The sequence below is a fragment of the Melanostigma gelatinosum genome, assembly GCF_949748355.1.
Source record: "Melanostigma gelatinosum genome assembly, chromosome: 10".
In the NCBI taxonomy this organism is placed as follows: domain Eukaryota; kingdom Metazoa; phylum Chordata; class Actinopteri; order Perciformes; family Zoarcidae; genus Melanostigma; species Melanostigma gelatinosum.
Genome location: NC_136643.1, coordinates 4,467,256 through 4,483,747, shown reverse-complemented (window position 1 = coordinate 4,483,747; position 16,492 = coordinate 4,467,256). Strand labels below are relative to the sequence as shown.

Below are 16,492 nucleotides of genomic sequence, written 5' to 3'. Positions count from 1 at the left end.
TCACTCTTTGAGAGGGTGGCATACACCTTTAGCGTGTCGCATGTTGTTTATGAACATCCTCGGTTTCAAAGTTTTTCGGGAGAAACATCCCTTTATTATGTAAAAAAGGTTTAACAGGACGTTGTTCGTAACATCCCATATTAAATCCATTAAAGTGATTTAGCGTGTGTGTGTGAAGGGGACATGTACGACAAGACTGATGGCATTAAAACCTCTTATCACTCCTGTAAAATTTGCCTAAAACACCTATCCAAGGCGTACCCAAAGTAAACTGACAGCTCTTATTGAACCATTGGGAGTACATGTATGGTTTTAGTTGCTATTGAAAGGTAACACTCTGAAGTTTCTTCACAAACAGTCATAATCACTGTAAGTGCTACTAGCATTGAGCTGATGAAGCTACAACACACTGAAACAGGTTTTTATTTCCGCCTGGATGTTTTTTGGCCAACAGATGCCTGCAGATAACTATGGCTGGGACTTATTAGCTGGAAAACACAATGGCACCAGAGCATGAAGTCATAGTACCTAGCACACATTCAAATTTGATTAAAAAATACCACAGAAAATTTATATTTTACACATGGTTTACTAAGACTACGTCCGCATAAAAGCGCATTTGGAGGATCGTAGTAACCACGGCAAAATGCTGAGGCTACGATAAACTACATGTCCGAAATTCAAACTATAGCTTATTTATGTCGATGTATGGTTAACTATAACATATTTAACAATTGTCAACTTTCACAGATTCTTGAAAATTCTCATTAACTCGACTTTGCTCTTCATAATCGGTCTCAGGTAGTTGACTCACGGTGCTACTTCTGACTTCGAAAAGACTTTCCCCAACATGCACCTTGTGAATCTGCATAGCGTTCTCTTCGTAATTCCATTGGCTATACGAAGCGTGAGTTTCAGAAAGATCGATTGCAATTGACTTTACCCAAAGCAAGAGAGGCGGGTATTGTCTTTCAAAGCGGACTCTCGTTGGCTGTTCCAGAATATTCCCGGGCTATAGAAGCTCCCATTGGGTCAAATGAGGTGTCAATCTAACCGGCAGAATGCAGCCGTCATTTTGAGAGAAAAAAAACACTTTGTTTCCATTGAAACTGAAATTATGATCGAAAATAGATCGCTAGTTATCATATCTGCCGGCTAATTTGAAATGATGCAACAGCCCTCCGTGGGTGTTTATGGACGTACTAATGTGTTTTGGACGAAATCTTTTCCTGGATTGGATCGTGTGGACCCATATCAATCTAACAAGACCGTTTTTGCCGGACTATCATGGATGGGGGACACACTATGATTCATAATTGGTGAGTAGCATCGATATTTGAACTGCTTTTTTTGGAGTGTTGGTCTGACAGAGACGTTAACTGTACCTGCTGTTGTGATTGTATCTTGAAAGGGTTTACATAAATCGAATTACAAGAACCGTAGCTTTCTAATGAGATATCGCAGTAGTACCTATCTTGCCAGAGCAGTTGTGTACATGACACAAATGTACACTAAACACGATAAGTTAACTGTATGCTAAATTGAGCACATATAAATTTATGCACACAGATGAGTTTGTTTTCCTTCCCAAGACACCTCCCAGGCTCCGTAAGGAAAAAAAGGGAAAAAAAGAAAGAATGATCACAAGTAGAGAAAAAGTAGAAATACATAAGAAAAGATCGGCAGGGAGAAAGAGCTACACGGGCTGAAAAAAAAGAAAAGCATTCTAAGATAATCGTAATTCTAAATTGTGGTATTTTGTATTTTAATTATCCAGTATACGCTATTAGTATGTGCTATATGTAATACTACTTAATGACTGGGACTGAATTTTTGCTGTTTTAGGGAGATCGAGTCGACTCTAAACCATCAACTATTTAGACTAAAGTTGTTCACAGCTGCACTGAAGCCCTGGGCTGGTTGAGGCAGAAAATGTAACTAGTTGTTAATCAAGGATGAAAAATGCAGATCTGAAATTAAAGCAGCGTAATGAGGAAAAGAATAAAAAAGCTGACTAGCAGAACAAGCAGACAAGCAGAGAAATAAGCAGCTCAGCCTGTTACTTCAGCACACGACAACAATATCCCTTTCAACAAGACGTTTGGTCGAGTATTTAAGTTTGATATCTTGTTTTCAAAAGCAAGTGAAAATACCTGCCAGTGCATATTCTTTGAAGGCAGTGTCACCTGATTAGATTTTTATAAACAAGATTTAAACATTCAATACTGGACATGTCGGCTTGTCGGGGATATTTCGGCACTCTAGAAACATAACTGCAGTGTTATGTGTCACACGTCACTGCTGCTCTTTCCAGAAAAATACATGAAAGAGGATGAATACAGAACAAAATCAGAAAAAAACTAAAAGCTGCGAGGAAAAGGATCAACACCTGTGCAAGCAAGCGCTGTCAGAAAGCAGGACAGACTTACTCGGAAGCTGTGGTTGTGGCTGAGACAGTTGGGAGGGGGATTGTCCAAACACAAATGGGCTGTGGACAAGGGAGGAGGAGGAAGAGGAGGGAGGTTGGGCGGCTTGCTCAAATACGGAGGAGGAGGGAGCTGCTGAGAGGAAGGGCCCAGACTGAACGGAATTCAGTATGGCACTCAACCGGTCACCTGCAAACATGGAGACAGAGGATGGGGAAAAACTACAGCTTATACTGTGGCTTGAGGTTTCCAGAAGGGGGGGTGAGGATCAGTCAGAGTTTATCAGTCATTCAGTCATCTCCGACGACGCCGCGCATGTGTGAAATGGGAGGAGCCGCCAGGGTCCCGGAAGAAAAAATCCTATTGATTTTCTGTTCAGACAATGCAAGTGGATTGGCGGGAGCACTTCCAAGGCCTGAATGGGCATCCGAAAGGTGAGCAAAAAGTGGAAAGGTACAAGGCCGGGGTGGATAAAACATAAGGAGAGAGGTGAACTACGACTCCCAAGAAACATCGGCAAATGGCATTTGCAGCCGAGTTCAAATGCTGTTTAATGTGCAGCAGCTGAGCAGCTCCTTCGCTCGGTAGCCTGAGCGGTGGACTTTCATGCTCGCTCGACAAGCTAAGGAGCGGGAAAAGGCGCGTGTTCCTGTCTGTGATTTAGAAAACAATGAGACTTTAGCAACTTTAGACGGCCAGACTAACGTTGCTGCTCCATGCAGGATCTGATTGGCTGTATGTACCGTCTGAAATAAGGTCTCCTGCTAAATAGACGAATACCTGTAACAGTATTCCGTGCAAGGGTATCTGCTGTAGCGGGCATATGCAATGTCATTTCAAATGGACTTTGTTATGAACTTACACTATCGTTGAACTATCCAGGAAACTCTTGTGTTTCTATGTTGTGGAGCATTGATGACATCATCACCAGAAAACTTTCAAACAGGCTTGTACAGTGTTAAAAAAAAAGTACTTCAGGCACCAGCGGCTCCTCCCATTTCGCAACTGTCTTTGGGGAAAGGATATGTTGAGGAAGGGGGCAGTGAGGGGGGGGGGGGTCTCTTCTCATGTATTCATTTCAGGAGTCATTCTTCCGAGAAAAACATGTGTGTCCTCGTCAGAAGTTCCAAAAAACGTACTGGGAGAAAATAGACCCTTCTCCATATACCGTATATATTGAGCTGACTGCATCAGTAATCTTTCAAAGACTCTCGTGAACGTGCAACAGAAGTCTCTCGCTCTCTTGACACAACAGAGTAGTTGTGAACCAGGTACAAAACCCAGTCACTGTGTTGTTTTCAAACATGGATTTAAAAAGTTTAAATCCGTTCCCTTTTCATCACTTGTTGGAGCCAGAATTGTGAGGCTGCCTGGCTGAAGGCCAGATGGGGGAACTCAACCAGCACAGCTGAATATTGAAGTCTGAGAGCATCTGTCAAAGAGGTTGCTCTCCAACTTGCTCAAAGAGCTTTGCCAAGGACTGGTCCATCAAGCTGACCAATCTGAGGGCGATCCACCTGCCTCACAGCATAATGGGTCCATCGCACAGGTGGCGAGTGATTCAAACCCTCCATCAGATGGATCAGCAGTGGTCGTCCCCTTGACCTAGGGTTGCAGAGGCCTTCGGCTTCCTAAGGGCTTGAGCAAACATTCAGCGTGCTAGTGGTAGCTCGCTGCTCAGGGGTGTTCTTATTCAGGACACATGTGCTGCTCACATCAAACATTTTGTGAGGTTTCAACATCAAATGTCACAGCACTATTTTTCCCTTTTCGTGTATTGAGTGCAGGGGGGGGTTCAAAAGACGTCTCTGAAATGAAACACAGACGAGACTGAACCATTTACACTTTGCCAATTTCTGCATTCTTGGGCAGCTCGGTCATCTGGCTTCGAAAACAGCCAAGAGTGAATGTGACCAAGATGCATATAAACAGATTGCCATATCAAAACCACCTCGGAAAAGGTGATGTTGACAAAGGTATAAATGCATCCATCTCTCCACGTAGCCACATGAAGAAGAACAGTGGCAGTCACACAGAAGGCTTAATAGCATGTTAGTGTTTAGGAGCCTTTCCATCCCCCTCTGGACTGGAGTAAGGCCGACACAGCTTTGCATTGAGCAGTGAAAGGAAATTAGTGGCAACCAGACTTGGGATCAGCCTAACAGAGACACATATGTGGTCAAGTGTCAATGGAGCCTTTATTCTACAGTAATGGTGCAATAACTTAGTATTATTTGAATAGCCATGGTTCTCTGATTAGCATGGCTAAACAGGTCAGCCTCCTTTTTTTCAAGCAGTGAGGAAGAGTTAAGGCGTTTGAAAGACAATCGACACAGCGTCAGCGTCAGCTGAGATATTCAGGCAGAAAGATACACAGACACATTTGGGGCAAGCTGCTCTTTGACGGTGCAGCAGAATAGATGTGTTCATCCACGGGATGTTTTCAGTATTCCACCATTATATTTAAGAAAACATGGATTATGTAAATGATCACTTTGATGTTTTCAAAGAGACTGAATTAAGGCGAAAAAGGGTAGTCTGTGTTGGGCTAAAGCACCGCGCCCAAAGAAACAGAGCCCAGAGCGGTCGGAAATGAACAGCAGCACACTGACTGGCCCATGCACACAAACATCGCAGAGATGTTGGGCATGAAATCGCAACAGTAGACACCATAAAAAGCATGCACAAAGAAAGAGAGATGATAGATCGGCGACAGATCGCACCTGTGATTTTAAAGAGATGAACTGATCCATAGAAATAGAATGAGAGTAGAAGGGACATTCCTGTGCAATATAACATAGCAGGATGGTCAAGCGGCGGCCATTTTTATGTGTACCGTTTCCATTGCAAGGAACTGTTAGCAGTGAGCGCCATTGTCTTTTGAACCAGTCAAATAATTACGGCTTAAAGTTCTACACTCATTCTTTTTTGATGGACTGACCCAGACTGGATCACATACACGTCGTGGATGTGCTGCTATAAATTGTGGAGGTCGCATAAAGATGGTGAAAATGTCTGCATTTATACAACTAAAATGAAGTAATGTATCAAAAAAAAGTCTCAATCCAAAGCATAGAGGGGAAGTCAGAGAGAGGAAATAAAGCGGGGAACAATAAAGACGAGGGGTGCAGAGTGAAGTCAGAGGTGAGGTGTACATCAGTAATGACAGTAACTACTGCCCGATGACTCATAAAAGAACAGCATAAAACAAAGTGGATGTTGAAAGCAAAGTGATATGCAGATTGAGGATATGTGATAGAAAGTTTTTCTGTCAAAAAACAACCAAAAAAAATAACTTTACGCCACGTCGAGCTGACCTTTGTTGTTGGAGATGCCGTAGTCGAAGCCCTGCGCTCCGTTTGAGGCTGCGGCTCTGTTGAAGGCCTGTACGGAGAACGGGCTGGGCGGGGGGGTCTGGGCCACGTGCTCAAGCAGTGCTTGTTCTGTGAGAGCAGATCAAATTACGTTATCTAACAATTTATAATTCTAATATTTATTTGTACAGAACATACAAAATGGCTCACCGTCATCGTGGCGAAGGTACTGATTTCCACCACGGTCTCTGGCCAAAGACCAGGCCTCTCCTTCATCGCTCTCACAGAACTCCACTACACTGTTCTTATCCAGCTGAACCCAGTTCCCCTCTGAGTTGACCACCTGATACACAAACAACACTCTTTATCCACACTCACACACACTGAACACTTTATCTCACACACATGGCACCATCGCAGAAGATCATTAACATGCAATCATTGGATTCATCTGATTGGCACTGACAAAATGCACAGCAGTAGATCACATGAATTAGATTTTGTGCATCAGCAGACACTGCAGGACAAAACTGATGTAGCTAAACAGAAACAATAACTTACTCTAAGAAAGGGGTAGCTTATTGAAAGGTAAATGCATGAGGTTGTTTTTTCTCAATTCCCTGAAATATTATCATTTTGGAAGAAAAAAAAGACAGACGGAAGTATTAGTATGTGCAGGCTGCACTTCTCAGATCTCAGACAGGGCATTCCAAGTGCAGAGGAAACTATTGAACAGCATGACACACCACAGCAGCCAATGACGGGTCATATCTAAAAGAGGCGGGGCTCCGCTCATCACCGCGCCAAAGACTATTTCGAAAAGTACCGGAGTTATTGACAGGATGGTTAAAAGTGCAAGAAAGAGACATTCAAGGCACAGACAGGCTCCAGCATTTCATGATCACAATTCCACCGAAAAGTCTGCAAGGCGGCCGAATATGACACGCTGAAACTGCAATGGATTCGTAGACAAACTGAAATTAGTGAATCAGGAAGCACGCGAAAAGTATCGTAGCCGCAGGGAGTTGATCCTCGAGTGGGAAAAGATACACAACACACACCCGCACCCAGAAGCACCTGATGTATTCCCCTCAGACAGCCAGATTACATTCTTTACATTCAAAATCAGTTTAGGAAAATAGAGGGAACCGCCAATCTCTGAGAATCAAGGCCAAAATCGACTAACATTGGCTACATTACAATATTTCAACTAAAGCCACAAAAAAGAACAAAAGAAAACACATTGCATCATTTGGGGTGAGTGCGTACCTCGCCTATGGCCTTGACCTTGTTGCCAAGAACTAACATTCCAATGGGGATGCCCCTAAGGTTTGGGCAGCTTCTGATGTTGTGACCAGAGGGGCCGGTCTTCACTACCTTATAAAGCCCCGGGCCGCCGCCCTGCCCTGCCCTGCTTTGCACCCGAATGGGGGCCTCGTGGGAAGGGCAGCTGCTCACCTCCTTTACGCTCTCTTCCGATTGGCCCCTGACCTCCTGCAAGAGGTGAGAGCAATGGATTAGAGGCAACGTACAGTAGCACAACAACAGGCTGCAAAAATGTTTCACTCCAGGACAAGGTTCAGATCGCTAGGTCCTGAAATGTTACGGCGAAGAGCCACTGTTCGCAGTGTAACGGGCAAAAGAGCATGTACGCCCCAGAGCAACCTGCCCTGGAAAAAAACCTTTTGAACATTAGGTCATTTCTCATATCGAGCAGTTATAAATAAAGTCTGTCACTAAGGACATGTGCTGTGTGATCTTCAACAGCTTTAAGCGATAGACATTTGGGGAATCCTTTTCTCGGCTAGAAACAGCCAACTGTTATATCTTGATGCTTCAATCCGTAACCTCAGCGTAAAAACGATACGTTGCAGTTTCCCACGGGGGTCATGAGTGGGACTATTTTGTGGCCGGATGTTTCCTGGAATCTTCTCGATACTGTTCCAGGCAAATCAAAAGTCCAGAACATAAGCCTAATAAAACCACAACCTGCCGTTTTTCAACTTCAGTTGCCGTATAGGTTAAACACGCGATGTATAAAGTTTTAACTAGTGAGCTTTAGGGGTTGCTGGCAAGTGGATTTTGTTACAGGACAGAGCCAGGCTAGCTGTTCTCCCCGTTTCCAGTCTGTATGCTAAGCTAACCTAGCTAACCTATTCTATTTACAGTGCCGACATGAGAGCGGTCAAACTGTTCATATTGACTCCTTTGAGAGGATGTGTCATGCTCAGGTGAGATACTCTTGTTCTACAATTACTACATATCACAACATGGATAACTGGAAACCTATTTAGACCTCCATCCTCAACAGAAGTGATATTCCAAAACTACATTTATTCCCCGCGATATTTAAAAAAATGCATGTACTGTACATAACATTGTAAAAGTTTCAATATAATTGAAGATTGAAATACTCTCAGTAGAAACAACATGAGAATTAACACACCACGTAGTGATGCTGTTAAATGACCAATAGACAGTAGAACGTATTTTCATACAGGCTAAAGGGAGGCATGCTGTGACGCACAAGGATACAGGATCTCATGCAACAGACTAGACATTAGTATCTTCAACCCCCATGCAACACACAAATAATTGAAATGGGATCTCTGCGCTGAGTCTGTGGGCCAGAAGCCGCTGACGTACTGTTTTGTCACTGAAATGTCTAAATGAAACAAAGCAGACAACCATGCAGCTGTTGTTCGACTTCTTGTGCCCGACTGCAACACTGTGGGGAGACTACAAAGTCACAAGGGGTTCAAGGGGGACAAGTAGAGTGACAGATAGGATGATAAGCTACGGGGCATGTGTCCCTCTCCTTCATACAACTCACCTGTGGCGGGAATATAGTTAAGGGAGTCCACGACAAAAAGCCGATATCCCTGACTCCTTGGCTAGCGCTAAAGACATTCTGAGCAACAGATCGTGAGACAGTCAACAAAAAACAGTAGGAGAGCGAGAGAGCGAGAGCGAGAGAGCGAGAGCGCGAGAGCGAGAGAGCGAGCGCGAGAGAGCGAGAGAGGAAACAGGATGGGGGAAGGCGCTCGTGTATTTTTTTGGAAGAAAATAAAAGGGTTTTTTTTGGCTTGGCTCCTTTGGAATTCAGCATCAGAGGGTTATTTGAGAAGGTGAAGAAGAGAGGACAGAATCTGACAGGCCAGATGGTGAAATTGTGGAGCACTGTAGATCCAGGCCAAGCCTGTCAAATGTTTGAACACTTTACAGTAAGTGTAAAAATACAAAAGCAGAATTGAAAGGACACTCCAAACACAACGGAGTGAGTATTTCCAAATCCACGACCAAATGACGTAAAAAGAGGAAAACTTCCAAAAAAATTCCCCACTTGGATGATGTAGTGTGTCATGCTGTTCAGACAAGAGACCTTACATGGAAGCCTCCTAAGCACCTAAAGCCTCCCAATGCAACGGGTGGAATTGTAGAGCAGTACAATTTTCCCCATTGAAACTTTTTTTGCGGACCAGTGATTGCTTCATGACAGAAAACCACCTGGATATCAACAACTTCTTTCAGATAATTTCCCTGTTACTGCAATATTCAAGTCTTCCATCACACCTAGTCACGTTCAATTGTAAAAAATGTTTTGAATTCTCTTGCATGTTGTGGCGGTTTTTGTGGCATGGAGCAGAAATGTGAGGGAAACACTTGTTAACACATGCTGTGGTGTAAGGGTGTTTATGAGTTTTGACTAGTGAGGCAATGAGGAAAAGTGCAGACTAACTCCACCACAGGATGAAATCACACCGTGGCTACCCTGTTTTTTCCCCTGCATTGGGGTTCACTTCAGTGCACTAAACATATATAACGTATGCATGTGAACATTTCCAACTGCTGTCACTTTGTAGTGAACCTTTTTTTGCCGTCAAACGCGAGTCAACACATTCAAGCTCCCAGCTGCTGTTCCTTTGCACGGCGTGTTAGTGAACGTTTCATACTCTGTGTTGCTACAACCAGATGTTTCATGCGAGAGAACACCCCAGCAGTTACACTCTGATTAAAGCTCTCATTTACCATGCTTCGAGTACATTTGGGGGAGTGAAAAATAAACTGTGATTGTTAAACAATAAAGATGATCTCTGAGCTTTGTCCCCCAAATGAACAGCACAGGAGCCTCTGTCTTTATCAAACTGGGACGGGCCGTACAGCGGGGCCGTCTTCTACTTACGTCGGCTGGGACCAGTAGGCTCCTGCCCAGGTGCTGGTTAAAAGAGAGGCACCAGGCTTCTGTGTACCCATTCATGCTGGGAACATACTTCTTTACTGTTTCATCATTGAGCCTGAGCCACACGCCATCATCATTGTGGATCTACGGGGGGGAAACAAGAGCAACAGAGCAGGGCAGAGCCATGCCGTCCCATTACTATGGAAACAGGATGGGCAGCGCCCTCACACACACACACACACACCACCTCTGAGGTTGCAGGACCTCAAGTCAAGTCAAACTAGACGACAGTAAATTGAGGTTACAGCAGGGTGCATTTAAAATGGATACAAACACAGATGATGTGTTGCATTACACTACAATCATTGAGCAAATGCTTTGAGTGCTACAATTTTAAATATTTGGATTTAAATGCATCTTGTCCTTTGGATTTATTTTGCAGGCGCTCAAGCTTTTCATGTAGCCTCAGAGTATCTTGCAAGAGTATGAAGCAAATTAAAGTTAAGAGCAACCAATTTATAAGCTTTGCAAGAAAGTAGTTATTATTTAGAGGTAACAACACATAATACCGGTACATAGAAGACACCAAGCAGGACTCAAAAGTTCTGAAAACAGCAGAAAATACTCTGATTCTATCCTTACTGATTTAAAGAAGACGAAACAAGGAAATAGAATCAAAGTGGAGAGTGCTCCAGCTGACATACTTCTATAACATAACGTACACTCTGCCTGGTCTAGAGCCAGTTACCTCGTCAATGAAAGTGATGGTGCCATTGACATGCACTATGCCTATCTGTTCACTCTGCAGGGAGGGGTGACTACGCACACGCAGGCCTGCGCTGTCCTTGGACACAAATTTGCGGACCTGAGAGAAGCAGAGGGGGAGATGGAGACCGTGAGCGGCAGGAGCAAGGAATAAAAATAAAAAAATGAATAAAAAATAGACAAGAAGTGCAGCAGGAGGAGGAAGAGGAAGCAGGGCAAGTTGACGGTGGGAGGTCGCATGCTTTAACCACACAGAGCCTGCTTCCAAGTACACACACACACACACACACGCGCACAAACAGCGAAAGACGAGGAGGCTTTAGGAGCTCCGTTTTCAGCAGTGCCGGTTGGATGAAGTTAGTTTTTGATCCTACATTGACACTTGTGTGTGGAAAGTCATGTAACACATGCTCCCAAGGAATATACGCAGTGCTGGTTAAAAGTAGCAGGATTTAGCTTGTTTCCCCATTGTGGATTGAAAAATCTGAATACCACCAACTTTCACAAAATGATGATGACCCCGACATGTATCAGTTTGATGCAGCATCGGCATTTAAAGTAATTCCAAATCACTTTCTACTTTTTTATCTATGAGTAACAATCAATCAATGCAGTTTGAAGAGATGAGAAGGCTGAGATACAGAACCAGCTGTCTATATGTTCATTCATACTAAACCTGAGCACCAATAACCATAATTAAAAGGGCCACAAATGGACTCGACAATAAACTTTTGGTATTTAGTGCATCATATTATCAAGCGGCTGCTTATTTGCACATTCAACAAAGTAAAGCAACATCACACTGGAGTTCTGTGTCTTATCACCCGATAAATGCAAAGCAGGTCTAAGCCTGGTGGCGCTGGGTTAGTCTGCAGAGTCTTGAAAACACCTGAATTCCTTCACGAGTTTGTTTTGGATCCCAGGGCTGTCACACAATCTGATTTTCACTCCACAAATATCTTGGCCAAAATAATTCACAATAATGATATTGTTGTGAATTCTATAGAACATTTGAAAACAAACAATGGTATCAGTCAATCTTTAACTTTGTTTATTGTGCGTTTTGTCTCTTTATTGGCAAATGAACGCAACTCAAAATATGAGTGTAGGTGGGTTGAGAGTCTGTAACTATAATCATGGCTAGGCGATGTGTCCAAAATCTTTTATCCCGATATACGTTAAATCAAATGAAAAGTACTTTATCATTTTATCAAAAACGTTGCAAATAATCAGATTCTTTTTATTACAAGCTTGGTATTATCAATTCAGATGATACAATTGTGTATCACAATATCTTCATGTACGATTTCATCACAATATGATTCGATGGGAAGACGATAAATCATTTTGAATTCTTGCCCAACCATAACCGTGTATATAAAATGATTTAAGAGGCACTAGATCACTTACACAATATCATCATATGTGCATTATTGACATAATATCAGTATTTCATTTTGTAAATATCACGGTCATCGTTAATACCAGTGTATGGTGACGCCCCTATCTACAATGATAGTGAGCTCGACAGCTTATTTTTAAGTCACTCATGTGACGATATTCACAATGATCCCGATAATGGAAATTCACCAAGATCGACTTATCAACATTTATTTTATTTTTTTAATTTTAAATCGCGATCCATGATAAAATCTCATCTTGTTCCATCAGCTTGCACTTGGACAGAAGGCTGACAATCAGTTTTGTGTCCATTGCTTTCTACGGACCAGCAATAGTTCTGATTGTCAGACCAAAACAAGGAGGTGCAAAATAAGATGTTGATTGTCAGTGCAAGTGGGCAGCACTAACAACCCTTTCATATTACAGGGAGATCCGTATTTCAATGTTTGTATCACGTTATTGCTCAATGTGGCTTTTAGGGTAAGAGTTTGGTTAAAGGTACAGATGGGTGTCGATAGGTATAGAAGACAGCACAAACTGCGTCTGGTCTCTGGTGTGTTTGATGGGGGATTTGCAAGCATGCATGCATTTATAGGTGTGTTTATGTGCATGTTCATGCCCCTGGTTGAGCTCACCTTGCTAGGCTGAGGTTCAGCCTTTGGTTTGACCATCTGAGTGCCAGGTGGTATCATGCCTTTGGGGGGGTCTTTGACTTCTACCTCCAAACCAGCATCTATAAAAGAATAGATTTACAGCTCAAAATCTGAAAATGACGGCGGTTCACCGACTAATCAGAAAGGCCTCAACGTTTTTATGGATTAATCCATATGCACGGCAGCCGCATGACGTTATGTCACTTGGTGTGGGTTGGAGACGGTCATCAGTGCATACCCTGTATGTGGGAAATACTTCAGCCGTTTCCATTGACATACCTATTTCAATGCCATCAATGGTGACGTGGATTGTGTAGAGGCCTACTGCTCCCGGAGTCCAGTTGGCGCTGTAGGTTCCGTCAGTGTTGGCACGAATGAGCATGTTCTCACTGGGTCTGTGTGGGAAAGGATCAATAAAGTAGGTTGTATCTCACTGGGAAATGTATTTTATTCCTGCATAACCTCACTTACCTCTTTGGGGTGGGGGAGGCAAAGCGCAGCTCTTCAAATGAGTAGTTTTCATAAGCCTGCAAAGACAAAGAGCACAAGTGAGAAGTCAACAACAAAAACACTGGTTTACCAAAATAAAGTGCTTTTTTTCTCTTTATAACTAACGATTATGATGTTCCCTAAATCAAAAATATATTTTTTCACAATATATATTTATGTTTCTATATGATTTATTCTGCCAGATTTCCTTACTTGTTTTTAAACGTTTCATGATGCATTGCTTCCTCAATAGTCGAAATAATATAAATGAAGGTCGGCACACTGTAGCTCCCTTAGGTGCAATTATAATCCATCCACACACATTATTATTCTGCTACGCGGGGGAAGGACGCGCTTGCTTGCTCATATTTCTTTAAAAACAATCAAAATCGTCTTGGGCGGCGCTCGGCCCAGGATGCAGGGACGGCGAAGTAGATAGCGGAAGGGAGGAGAATGCCGCGTTGACGGCCAATTTCAGACTTATACAGCAACGACTGTCTACATCCAGGGAGTCGGACCACTTCCTCAATTTTGCAATTTTGATTCAATGTCTTTATTCAGTCAATTTACTCTCCTTTTTGGCTTCTTTTTATATTGAGTATCTTATTGTAAATAATAAGTGTTTGATGTGAAAATGCAAACGGACCATTAAAATGTGTTAATATTGCAGCTGCAGGTCTAATCTGCAATTACTCTCACGTCCAGTAGGGGTCACAGGTTGGTGTGAAGATCTAATCATGACTAAATAAACCTGCAGCCCTCAAAATGTAAACAAGTGAGTTTATAAGCCAGTTCCATGATACTGACCTTCATCATGGTTATAGCGATGTATCGAGCCTCTTTCACGATCATGGGCTCGTACGTGGCCTCCAGCTTGGGCATTGGCAAACCTCCAAAGGTTAAGTCTGGGCCAGAGGACGACGGCGAGGAGCTCCCAGGTAGCCGCTGCAGCCTCTTCACATTGTCCGGCTGCATCGACTTCTTTTGTGAAACGGGCACGGCCTTTACCTCCACCTGGACATGGAAGAGATGAGAAACACCTGTCAGATTTTTGCCAAAGCAGGCAAAAATGATTACGCAGCTTTGATCTACCAAAATCCCTTGGAAGCCAAAGAAATCACCCTGACCTTCATGTGAGGAACGTGCACCACATCTCCATACTGGTCTTTGGTCTGTACGACCACAGTAGTCGGCCATCCACAGCGTATGTCATCTTTGTTCAGGATCAGAGATGTCTTCTGGGGGTCTGCGTAAGAGTCTGGCTGTAGCCACCTGGATGGAAGAAAAGGACAAAAGAAGAGGAGACAGGATGGTCAATTTCTAATCTGTAACTAAATGAAATTGCAGAGGGAAAGTTAAAATAAAATTTACAACCAACATAGTTCAAAATGGAGAATGCACAGTATATTTTGCTCTGTTTAGGTAACTAGAATTGACAGGCTCCACAAATGTTTACCTGGCCAGACGTCCTCCGCTGGAGGTCTGTACACAGGTGATGAAGTCCTCAAGGAAAGAGTGCTCATTGGTTTGGAGGTGCAGCGGCAGATTTCCCTCCAGGGCCTCCAGGATGGTGGGGGAGTGAGACAAGGCCAGACCCTTCCCCAGGATCCCGGAGTGGGACTTACACACCTGGGGTGACATCAGAGGAAATAAGAATCAGGGAAGGTAGAGTGATGATGAAATATAAAATCCTTTCCACCAGACAACAACTAAGAGTATCTGAACTTAAAAGAGGACAAACCTGAAGAGAGGCTTCCTCAAGGATCTCAAGATCCTCTTCCAGTTCATTACCTTAAGTTAAAGATGAGAATACCAGATGATTGATTTACTCAAGACGTGAAACAATGTCATTGTTCCGAGCAGTAACACACATAACTTAATTAAGAAACGGGTTGTTCACAACAGCCGAAGCAAATCCCCTCATCCACAGTTTCCCATACCTATAGGGAGGGCCAGGTCTTTCTTCATCAGAGCTGCAGCACACACACTGCCCAGGTAGGCCAACTCCTTCTCCAGCTGGATGATACCCTGAAATGTCCATAATGCTATGGTCAGGAAGGTTTTTTCCATTATGCATAAAAAAAATGCAAGTCCATCCCACTGCGCAATATACAGAAGAATATACGAGCGCGTCTGTACCTCATCGGGGCCGGGGTTAAACTCGTATCCCACGGCTACGCACTTGAAGCCGTAAAAGCAAGCTTTCTCATCTTTGACGTAGTCCGAGGCCGTCTCCAGCGAGAACAGAACTTCGTTTCCTGAAAGTAGAGAGGGCAGAAAAACAGAAGATGAAAAGAGAGACAGGTGGGCGGAGTGTTGTATGCAAGGAATCGCTGGTAAACTAATGACTGCCTGCTGTGGCAGGTGGCTCAGTGAAGCATCATTAAGCAGTAAGGAGATTAAAGCGCAGATGAGAACAATTCAGATCACTGAACTACAGCTGTGTTTAGAATGGTGTCACCACTCATTCACTACTACATCATGCCAACATATATACATACATATTGCTAGTGCTGTCACAGTTTACGCATGTATGCGTTACCTCAATAAAGAACACGTTTGCCTGTTTTTGTTGCTAAGTTTTCCCCAATATAGGAATAGTTTGGATTTTTGTGGGGTTGTATGATGCATTTCTCCATGGTCAGTGTCTAACCTACACAGGAGCACCAGCACGGGAGCAAAGCAATGTACTGCTGTAGACGGAGCGGCAGCAAAACCTATTTTAGATACCGAAAAACAAAAGTTAATTTCAGTTCAAGGATATGCTGTATTAAGAATATCTTTACCTTGCCGTCAGACAGCCCTTTCTGACGGGGAGCTGAAGCCGTTATCGATGCTCTCTTTTAAAGCCACAGGACTCCTTTGTCATTTTATCTAGCAGAACACAGGAGTTGCTGGTCTACCGCTGCTGTCGGTCAGTTTGTTCGTGGTATTGTGTGACTTTGATGAATCTGAACAAACTCATTAAATCAATAATGTCACACAAACAAACCAGCTTATTGAGGCAGCGATGGACCAGCAACTCCTGTGTTCTGCAAGGTGAAATGACTGGTTCTGTCAAAGGAGCCCTGTGTCTTTGCAGAGACCACAGATGGATATCACAGCTTTAGTTCCCCGTCAGAAAGGGCTGTCCGACAGCAAGGTAAAGCAGTGAAGGTATTCTAAAAACAGGGTACAAGTAGACTGATCATGATTTTTTAGGCGTCTAAAATACTTCCACAGCAGTACATTGCTTTGATCCCATGCTGGCAATCCTGTCTGTTT

General features: G+C 43.3%; 1 protein-coding gene across 5 annotated transcripts in view; it reads right to left on the bottom strand.

Moving 5' to 3' along the window:
- Nucleotides 1-16,492, bottom strand: part of mycbp2 (MYC binding protein 2) — a gene marked incomplete at its 5' end in the record, with an annotated part of 69,595 nt that overhangs the window by 17,168 nt on the left and 35,935 nt on the right. For 4 of the 5 annotated variants that reach the window (XM_079276442.1, XM_079276444.1, XM_079276443.1 and 1 more), the window contains 14 exons: nucleotides 5,744-5,869; nucleotides 5,951-6,083; nucleotides 7,010-7,234; nucleotides 9,924-10,064; nucleotides 10,669-10,785; nucleotides 12,722-12,819; nucleotides 13,019-13,134; nucleotides 13,211-13,266; nucleotides 14,036-14,242; nucleotides 14,356-14,500; nucleotides 14,685-14,857; nucleotides 14,970-15,019; nucleotides 15,169-15,256; nucleotides 15,368-15,486. In XM_079276442.1, coding sequence (XP_079132568.1) covers nucleotides 5,744-5,869; nucleotides 5,951-6,083; nucleotides 7,010-7,234; nucleotides 9,924-10,064; nucleotides 10,669-10,785; nucleotides 12,722-12,819; nucleotides 13,019-13,134; nucleotides 13,211-13,266; nucleotides 14,036-14,242; nucleotides 14,356-14,500; nucleotides 14,685-14,857; nucleotides 14,970-15,019; nucleotides 15,169-15,256; nucleotides 15,368-15,486 — 1,794 coding nt within the window. The remainder of the gene's footprint in view (nucleotides 1-5,743; nucleotides 5,870-5,950; nucleotides 6,084-7,009; nucleotides 7,235-9,923; nucleotides 10,065-10,668; nucleotides 10,786-12,721; nucleotides 12,820-13,018; nucleotides 13,135-13,210; nucleotides 13,267-14,035; nucleotides 14,243-14,355; nucleotides 14,501-14,684; nucleotides 14,858-14,969; nucleotides 15,020-15,168; nucleotides 15,257-15,367; nucleotides 15,487-16,492) is intronic. The other variant, XM_079276445.1, reaches the window with a different exon arrangement.